Source organism: Myotis yumanensis, unplaced genomic scaffold (assembly GCF_028538775.1).
Source record: "Myotis yumanensis isolate MYYU_CA2020_CCGP unplaced genomic scaffold, mMyoYum1.0.hap1 SCAF_23, whole genome shotgun sequence".
In the NCBI taxonomy this organism is placed as follows: Eukaryota; Metazoa; Chordata; class Mammalia; order Chiroptera; family Vespertilionidae; genus Myotis; species Myotis yumanensis.
Window position 1 is genome coordinate 9,575,608 of NW_027223774.1, and position 9,830 is coordinate 9,585,437.

General features: G+C 61.7%; 2 protein-coding genes across 2 annotated transcripts in view; one reads left to right on the forward strand and one right to left on the reverse strand.

Annotated features, from left to right (window-relative positions):
- The window catches only part of TRPM4 (transient receptor potential cation channel subfamily M member 4), a 38,662-nt gene extending 35,042 nt beyond the window's left edge, over window positions 1-3,620 (reverse strand). The window contains 2 exon segments of the mRNA XM_070402001.1: window positions 3,153-3,220; window positions 3,528-3,620. Of these exon segments, the coding sequence (XP_070258102.1) occupies window positions 3,153-3,220; window positions 3,528-3,551 (92 nt within the window). The 5' untranslated portion in view covers window positions 3,552-3,620.
- A 1,684-nt stretch (window positions 3,621-5,304) lies between these two features.
- Window positions 5,305-9,195, forward strand: HRC (histidine rich calcium binding protein). The gene is made up of 6 exons (XM_070402006.1): window positions 5,305-7,344; window positions 7,418-7,488; window positions 8,022-8,090; window positions 8,348-8,402; window positions 8,870-8,906; window positions 9,057-9,195. The coding sequence occupies exons 1-6, from the start codon at window positions 5,502-5,504 to the stop codon at window positions 9,091-9,093; spliced, it is 2,112 nt and encodes a 703-aa protein (XP_070258107.1). The 5' UTR covers window positions 5,305-5,501; the 3' UTR covers window positions 9,094-9,195.
- The last annotated feature ends 635 nt before the right edge of the window (window positions 9,196-9,830 follow it).

Below are 9,830 nucleotides of genomic sequence, written 5' to 3' on the forward strand. Positions count from 1 at the left end.
AGCTGATCAATAATTCTCTCTCCTCATTGATGTTTCTAGCTCCTTCTCCCTCTTTTTTTAAAAAATATATTTTATTGATTTTTTTACAGAGAGGAAGGGAGAGGGATAGAGAGTTAGAAACATCGATGAGAGAGAAACATGGATCAGCTGCCTCCTGCACACCCCCTACTGGGGATGTGCCCGCAACCCAGGTACATGCCCTTGACCGGAATCGAACCCGGGACCCTTCAGTCTGCAGGCCGACGCTCTATCCACTGAGCTAAACCAGTCAGGGCCCTCTCCCTCTTCTTTCCTCTCTGAAATCAATAAAAATATATTTTAAAGATAAATAAATAAAAGTTAAAAATCCACTTCCTCGGAGCGGTCAGGAGCCGCGTGCGGCCAGTGTGCACACAGGCCGTGGCTGCAGGACAGTTCCACGTCGGCCGAACGTTCGCTGGACGGGGCTGGCCGGCTCCCTCTGCACTCGCACCTCCTCCCCGCCCTCCCTCTCAGTGTGGCCACCGGAACTGAAACTGTTCCCGATAAGATCGGCAATTACCGCGTGTCCCCAAATACAATGGCCTCTATTCAGGTCTTATCTGACTATCCAGAAGTGGCAAAGTGGCACTGGCCACAGCTGAAAGGCTCACAACTGCCCCCCTACTGGCTCGTCCTCCCTCATCTGTGGCTTGCTCCCCCCTTGAGTGTCGGGTGGTCCCCAGATCCAGGACCACGCGGCTTCCCCACACCAGTCTCAAACTTGAAGCCCAGGGGCCAGGCAAGTGGCTTCAGGGACGGAAGCATCAGGTGGGAAGGAAGAGGCTGTCCCAGGCCCGGGACCTGAGGCGGTGTTTGGAGACAGGTGTTTGCAAATGCTCTTCCATGGGGGGGAAAACAGGTCACAGAATTGCCAGCTGGCAACCTCCCTGACTTCACACTTTCTCCCATAACACCTCCCCCACTTCCAGTTTCCATTACCACCCACAGCTAGGACTTCTCAAACCCTGGATGGAAGCCCCAGACCTTCCCGAGTCCCCGACCCAGGTCTGCAAGGCCCGGAGTGCCCCGGGGCCCCCGCTCACTAGCTCTCTCACGGAGCCCCGAAACGCTCCCCAAACCTGCTCATCCTCCTGGGTCCCTCACTGTGGGGACAGCCCCACTGTCTCTCAGTCCCCAAGCCAATTGTCCAGGAGCCACTCTCCTTACTCCCCAAATCCATCAGTGCCGGAGCTCCTACCCGCGTGCGCGTCCCCTCCTGTCTGTGTCCCCTCCTGTGTCCTCACAGGCCCGGCCTGGCTCAGACCTCTTCCCCGCCCACCTGGACCCTGGACCAACCTCTTCCCTGCCTTCCCGCACTCCTATTCATCCTGACACGGCCCCCTCAGGGTCTTCCCGCACCCAGAGCTGCCCCTGCCCCTCCCGTGGGTCCCCAGCAACCTAGGACAGGGTCCCTGCCCCCGAGTGGTATTGGAGGCCCCGTGAGGTCTGGCCCCGCCAACCTCCTTGGCCTCCACTCTCCTGACAGTGCACCCTGAACTCCGCTCCATTTTCAAGCCTCATCACGTGGTCAATTTGCACATGCTGTTCCCACTCCCGGAATCACTTCCCGCCTTCCTCTCTCCAGCCCGCCTTCACCCGTGGAACTCCAGCTCATCCTTCAGATGTCACCGCACTGGCCCCTCCTCCCGAGGACATGAATGATGCCTTGTCCGTCTCCTACCCAGCTCCCGCGGGACCCGGTGGCACGCCCTTCCCATCTGGATCTCCTGCCTGGCCTTACCGCTACCCTCCGCCCGCTAGACCAGAGGTTCCTAAACTTTCTGTCTTTTTTTTTTTTTAAATAGTACTTTCTTCACAGAGTTGTGAGATTTATTTATTTATTTTTAAATATATTTCTTTATTGATTTCAGAGAGGAAGGGAGAGAGAGACAGAAACACCAATGATGAGAGAGAATCATTGATAGGCTGCCTCCTGCATACCCCCTACTGGGGATCGAGCCCGCAACCCAGGCATGTGTCCTTGGCCGGAATCGAACCTGGGACCCTTCAGTCCGCAGGCTGACGCTCTATCCACTGAGCCAAGCCGGCTAGGGCTCCTAAACTTTCTTGACCACACCCGAGTGCCCACCAGGAAGTGTTAGAACACTCACCCCCTAAATGCACAGCTGCCTGTTGAGCCACCGTTGCGAGCCAGACGGCATCGACATAACAGGCGCACGACAAAACACACTCCACGAGGCAGACTGACACGCCCCACGCCCCGAGACTGTACTGACAGTAACGAGACAGCCCAGACCCACCCGAGAGACGGTCGCTGGAGGCCAGGAGCGGCTCAGGGGTGGCAACCCGTCTGGATCCCTCGGGCGTAAGCTCCGGGCCTGCCCGGGCAGTACCCGCTCCCTGCCCCTGGGAGTTGCAGGCGTTTCTCAGGGCTTACCCTGGGCCGGGCACGGTTCCAGAAATAACACAAGCGTTTCTCACCATAACCCTAGGCGCAGTGGCCGACACACTCATCAGTCCACAGAGCCAAATATCAACAGGACAACGATTGGAATTTCTTTTGAAAGCCAAATTTTTATAAACTTAAACTATACAGGTAGGTACGTTGTTATTAACTTCATTAGGGTCCTCCTAAGGCTTAGGAAGAGCCACACTCAAGGGGCCAAAGAGCCGCATGTGGCTGGCGAGCCGGGGTTTGCCGAACACGGCCCTAGGAGGTAGGGTCTGCTTTCGGGCACAGAGGCCAGGTAAGGCCCAGAGAGGGGCAGTCATTTGCCCAAAGCCACACAGCGCGCGTTTCCAGGTGAAATTTGAGCCCTGGCAGGGCCTGTGCTCCTGAAAAGTAGGCCGGCCTGGGAAGCCCTGAGGGAAGCTTTCTTGGATGGATGGATGGATGGATGGATGGATGGGACAGAGACAGGCACAAAAGAAAAACAGAAAGTGACACAGGAGACAGACGACGGGAAGGAAAGAGACAGAACCGGGTCCCGGCGCCTTGACACTGACCCTGGGCAGGAGCGTGAGAAACTGGACGTGTCTGCACCGACCCGCTCCCTCCCCGAGGGACACGCCGCCGGGAACGCCCTTGGAAGTGTCCCCGGGGTCAGGCGTCGGGGAAGAGGGGGGGCCGGGCGGGGCCAGCGGGCGGGGCCCCAGGGCGAACTCCTCACCCCGGGTCTGTGGGGTCCACGATGAACGCCGTGCACGTCTTCTTCTTGAAGATCTTGGGGATCCACCCCTGGGGACAGGGACAGGGGCGCGGGGGCTCCAGTTCACGTCTCGGAGACACGCAGCCCCCGCACCCCGTGTCCGGCCCCAGGACCAGGAGTCAGGGACGCAGCGCCCGCCTCCCCGGGAGCGCGGAGTCCCGACTGCACACGCAGCCCCCTCCGAGCCGCTCCCACCGACCCGCGAGTCCGGGCCCCCCCCCGACACCCCTTCTTCGTCTGCCCCACGAATCTGGGTCCCCAGCACCCGCCTCTCCGGGACCCCGAGACCAGGCGCCCAGCTCCCCGTGCCCTCGGACCCGGGTCCGGCCACGGTACCTGCTCCTTCTCCGGACCCACCATGCCGCCGCCGCCGCCGCCGCCGCCTACCCGGCTCCCCACATTCCCTCCTCCAACCCCGGTTCCGCCCCAACAAACCGGATCTGCCACTTCCCGGCCCGTCCAGAGGCCCGGCCGCCCGGGAGGCGGGGCGTCTCCGAGACGCGTAGAGCGCGAGGCGGGGCGGAGGCGGGATAGGGCTGCCAGACCGAGGCGCAGACAGACGCACAGACACCCAGAGAGAGGGGGACAGAGGCCCAGAGAGAGGGGGACAGACACCCAGAGAGAGAGGGACAGACACCCAGAGAGAGGGGGACAGACACCCAGAGAGAGAGGGACAGACACCCAGAGAGAGAGGGACAGACACCCAGAGAGAGAGAGACAGACACTCAGAGAGAGAGGGGGACAGACACCCAGAGAGAGGGGGACAGAGACCCAGAGAGAGAGGGGGACAGACACCCAGAGAGAGGGGGACAGACACCCAGAGAGAGGGGGACAGAGGCCCAGAGAGAGGGGGACAGAGACCCAGAGAGAGGGGGACAGAGGCCCAGAGAGAGGGGGACAGACACCCAGAGAGAGGGGGACAGAGACCCAGAGAGAGAGGGGGACAGACACCCAGAGAGAGGGGGACAGACACCCAGAGAGAGAGGGACAGAGACCCACAGAGACGGGGACAGACACCCAGAGAGAGGGGGACAGACACCCAGAGAGAGAGGGACAGAGACCCACAGAGACGGGGACAGACACCCAGAGAGAGGGGGGGACAGACACCCAGAGAGAGGGAGACAGAGACCCACAGAGAGGGGGACAGACACCCAGAGAGAGGGGTACAGACACCCAGAGAGAGGGGTACAGACACCCAGAGAGAGGGGTACAGAGACCCAGAGAGAAAATGCCAGAGCCCAGGGAGGGGGTACAGTGACCCTGAGATGGTGACAAAGCTCTGGGTGGAGGGCAGACACTCTGAGTGAGAGGGAGAGGCAAGCTGGAGGGGGGTGGGGGGGACAGGATCCTGGGGAGCCACACAGGGACCCTGAGAGGGTGAGGGATGGCAGCCGTGAGAGAGACAGGAAGACCCGTGGAGAGGGATGGGGACCCAAAGAGCTGTGGTGGGGGGGGTGAAGAGTGGAACACTGACACGCAGACGGGCAGGGCCGCATGACCCTTGCCAGCTCTCTGACAGGGACAGCAGCTGCGCCTGGCCTCCCGGTAACCGGTAACCGGAGCCCCCTGTGTATTTATAGCCCTGGCCTGGCCCAGTCCCCTGCCCCCAGGTCTGAGTTCCAGGGACAGGAGGTCATGGGCACGGGTGCTGGGAGCAGGATCCTTAGCCCCTCGCTAAGGTCTCCGCATTGGCATCTACTCGCTCAGCGCAGTGCCTGTTCTGGGCAGAAACCCCCGTAGTCTAACCCCAATCCTTCCACCCGGCGGCCTCACCCCTCAAATACATCTCTCCTGGCCCCCAGCTGCCCCAGGCCACCCCAAGTTGGCCCGTTACAAGTCTAGCTGTTGTCTCTGCAGCTGCCAAACATGAGCTTGTTGGGAATCCAAAGTCAAGTCCCTTGGACCCCCCACTCCTGACCAAGGAGAGACCCCTTCACCCACCCCTTCCCAGCTGGGAGGAGGAGGAGCAGCAGGAGGGGAAGGACAGGCGGACTGACCCAGAATAACTCAGGGCTGAGAGTAAATTTAGCCACAGAGAGGGGAGGGGAGAGACCCTATTGGCTGGGAGGTGGGAGGGAGGGCCTGAGAGGGGGGTCAGGGGGCTCCCGAGACTGCCTCACAGGGGTGTCCAGTGCCGGCAGCGAGGGCCAGAGGAAGGCAGACGGGCAAAGGTGGGAGAGACACAGTGAAGGAACGGCAGTGAGGAAGAGAAAGACTCCAGAAGAGACAAGAACCCCCCACATTCGTCCACATCGCCGCAAGGGGCAAGCAGAGCCAGCCTGGGAGAAGGTCTGCTGCCCGTCCGTCCCCATGGGCCGCCGTGGGCCATGGCTGCACACGCCTGTCCTCTGGGCTGCCGTGGCCAGCCTGCTCCTCCCTCCGGCCATGACCCAGCAGCTGAGAGGGGCTGGGCCCGGCCCCAGCAACTGGAACAACAATGCGGGAGTCTCCTCCGAGGACATGTCAGGTGAGTTTGGCCACCCCGCCCACAGCCACAGAGGCCACGGAGACGAGAGCGAAGGTGTTTTCCCGGACAGTGGGCCTCCGTTCTGGAGCCACAGAGACCGCGGGGAAGAGGACGAAGATGTCTCCAGGGAATATGGTCACCGACTCCAAGGCCACGAGGCTGGAGACGAGAATGTCTCTGATGAGGAGGTCTTCGCAGAGCGTGGCCATGGGAATGACCACGTGGCTGATTCAGCCGCGCATGGGCACCACTTCCCCAGCCACAGGAGCCACGGCCATCAAGACGAGGATGAGAACGAAGTTGTGTCCAGTGAGTATCAACATCACATGATGAGGCAGGTACACCGAGGCCACGGAGGAGAAGAGGAGGAGGAAGAGGAGGAGGGTGTTTCTATTGAGTATGGACACCAGGCCCATAAGCACCGAGGCCACAGAGAAGAAGATGATGATGATGATGATGATGATGATGGCTCTAATGAGTATGGCCTCCAGGCCCACAGGTCCCAAGCCCACAGGAAGGAAAAAGATGAAGATGACTCAGATGAACACCACCACCATGTCCCTGGCCATGGACACCAAGGCCACAAAGAAGAAGAAGAAGATGATGATGATGATGATGATGATGATGCCTCCATTGAGTATGGACACTGGGCATACAGACACCAAGACCACAGCAAGCAAGAGGAGGAAGATGACTCAGATGAGAATGAACACCACCATCATGTCCCTGGCCACAGACACCAAGGCCACAGAGAAGAAGATGAGGATGAGGATGAGGATGAGGATGAGGATGTCTCCATCAAGTATGGACACCTAGCCCACAGGCACCAAGGCCACGTGAAGGAAGAGGATGCAGTCTCGGACGAGCACCACCATCATGCCCCCAGCCGTGGACATCCAGGCCATGGAGACAAGGAAGACGAGGGTGAGGATGTGTCCACTGAACATTGGCGCCAACTTTCCAGACATACTCCCCACAGGCTTGGAGATGAGGAGGAGGAGGATGAGGAGGAGGCCACGGTCAAGTTCAGTCACCACGTTGCCAGCTACCAACCACCAGGCTCCAAGAGCACCGAGGAGGAGTACTTCCCAGACGAGTATAAAGCAGAAGTCCCCGGCCATCACCCCCACGGAGTCCCCGAGGAGGCAGACGAGGACCACTCTGCCAAGCTGGGCCACCAAGCTCCCAGCCATCGTCAACAAGGCCACGGCGATGAAGAGATGGGCCAGAAAGTGTCCATCAAAGAAATGAGCCCCGGGGCCCCAGAGCACACCGGGGTCAAGGATAGAAGCCATTTGGGGGAAAGAGATTCTGAGGAGGAAGAGGAAGAGGAAAGAGAAGAAGAGCATGGCTCCCAGGAGGAAGATGAGGAAGATTCAGAGCAGGAAGAAGAAGGCACCCACCAAGGCAGCCGGGCCCAGGAGGATGAGGAAGATGAGGAGGAAGGCCATGGCCTCAGCCTGAGCCAGGAGGAGAAGGAGGAGGAGGATGAAGAAGAAGAAGAAGAGGAGAGGAGAGAAGAGAGGACTGAGGTTCAGGCCCCACTGAGCCAAGACCACCACGGGGAGGAAGACGAGGAGGAGGGGCTGGAGGAAAACCGGCTCCCGTTCACCATCATCCCCAACCCACTGGCCAGGAGGGAGGTGGCTGGAGGCGGCCCCAGCGAGGAAGAGAGCGGTGAAGCCGGTAAGTGCTCTGGCCCAGTGGGAGCGGGAGGAGCTGGTCAGTGTGGGTCACTCCTGCCCTCCTGTCCCCACAGGTCCGCAGGATGCCCAAGAGTACGGCAACTACCAGCCAGGGTCCCTGTGTGGCTACTGCTCCTTCTGCAATGTATGTCCCCAGCCCAGGCCCATCCACCAAGCAGTCCCTGGAATTGGTCCCAGTGTGTGTGTGGGGAGGTGTCTTGGGAGGGCCCTGAGCGAAGGAAGCGCAGGGATAGTTCCAGGTGAAGAAAGACACTTCCGGGGGCCGTATTGGGGGCAGACCGGAGGCGAGGAGCCGATGGAGGAGGCTGGGACCATGGTCCAGGAAGGGGAGGGTGTAGGGAGAGAGGAAGGTCCTTGACAAGGAGTGTGTGTGGCGGGGGGGGGGGGGGGGGGGGTCCCTGGGGCTGGAGCATGACAGGCTGCAGGGAAATATAAAAGGGCGAGCAGAGAGCATCCGTGGGTCCAGCCCGCAGTGGTGGGGGGATGGGGAACCCCCTGCCATAGGAAACCAAGCAGGGAGAGGTGGCTTTGGGGGACGACACTGAGCTCCAGGTTGGAGATAATGAGGCTGAGGAGTTGGGGGAAGGGTGGGAGACTGGCAGGTGGCTCCCCAAAGGGGTGAAGGTTTCAGTCTAACCTGCCCCCTCCGGTCCCCAGCGATGCACTGAATGTGAGAACTGCCACTGTGACGAGGAGAACATGGGAGAGCACTGTGACCAGTGCCAGGTGAGACACCCCGCCTCCCCCCCAGGACTCAAGGCTCCACCTCCGCCTCCGGATGGCCCAGGACCCCCCCCCCCAGCCCCAAATCCTGGCCTCCGCCCTCAAACTGACCAAACCCCTTACCCCCATGCAGCCTGGACTCCACACTCGAACCCTTCCTCTGACCTTGACCTCCACCTGCAAACCTCCGTCCCACCCCCATCCTGACTCTGCCTTTGACCACCTCCTGCCACTCACTCTCTTTCCCCGCCCCCTCCCAGCATTGCCAGTTCTGCTACCTCTGCCCGTTGGTCTGCGAAACTGTCTGCACCCCGGGTAAGAGCGGTGGGCGGTCTCAGGAGAACCCCGGAAAGGGGGCGGGGCCAGGGAGGAGGACCCCGGTGGGGACTGGGAGGTTGCGGGGCGGGGCTAGGTGTGGCGGCTGGGCCGAGGCTGCATCGGTGGGTGGAGCCGGGAGAGGACGGAGGGGCGGGGCCTGCGCAGAGAGAAGGTGGGGGATAGATGCTCCAAGGCTGCAGCATCTACCCCCCAAGATTGGGAGCAGGGTTGAGGGGTGGGCCTAGAACGGAATGGGCGGGGCCAAAGCAAGAAGAATGGAAGGACCGAGGAGGCCGCTGGAGGATGGGGAACCCGAGCAAGACCTTCCTAGTGGAAGGAACTCGGTTTGGGGAAGGAATTAGGAAAAGAGGGCGGAGCTGGCCTTGGTCCCGGGCGCGGTGAAAGTGACCCCTACTTTCGCCCGTGCAGTGCCCCTCAAACCGGTTCTCTCTCCTCTCCCACAGGAAGCTACGTCGACTATTTCTCCTCGTCCCTGTACCAGTGAGTGTGTGGCGGGGGGAGTGTGAGGGCCCGGGTTAGAGACGGTCCTGGGCCGCACGTCCCCTGGGTCACATGAACGACCTCTCCGCGCCCTCGGGTGAGCTTGGGGCACGTCGGTGGGTGGTCTAACCATTGCGCCCTCCTCTCCAGGGCCCTGGCGGACATGCTGGAAACTCCGGAACCCTAACCCGGCCGCGCGGCTGCGGCGCAGACGTCCCTCCCTGGCCCTCCAGCACCTTCCCACGAGCCATATTTATTTCTCTGAATAAACGTGACCCCCCAAACCTCATTGTTAGGCGTAGGGTCTGGCTTCCCGGGGCACCGAGGGACTCGGGACTCGTGGGTCAGAGGACGCGGAGGCGGTCCCCCCCCCCCCCCCGGGGCCTCGGGGTGGGTGGTCGGCTGAAGGTCCTGATAAATAAATCAGTCGACACGGGCGCGTTTTGAAACAGTTCTCTTTACCCGTGATCACTGAGTGACGCCTGAGGCAGGGAGGCCGACAAGAGTCGGGGGCGAGGGCTTCCCACCGTCCGCCCGCCCCCCCGCGGCACATCGCCCAGTGGCACCGTGGAAAGAGGATGCTCCCAGGCAAACCCCGGGGCCGGAGGGGAGCGGGGAGCGCGCTCTGCGCCCCCCACCCCTGGGGCACGGACACGGCCACAGCACGGGGGGCGGAGGGCCCCGGGGACACGAGACACTGGGGAGAGGGACCCCGCCCACAGCTGACCTCGGGCCACCGGGGACCCGAGGCGGCGGGCGGGGCTGAGTGGCACTGGGGGCGAGGCTTGTAGCAGCGAGTCCCCCCTCCCCTCCTTTCGGACGGAGAAGGAAGACTTGGGCCCCGCGACCGGGGAGAAAGGGGAGGGGGCGGCCTGTCCTCGCATGCGGCCCGGGAGGGCAGCCCCGCCCCCTCCCCGTGGGGAA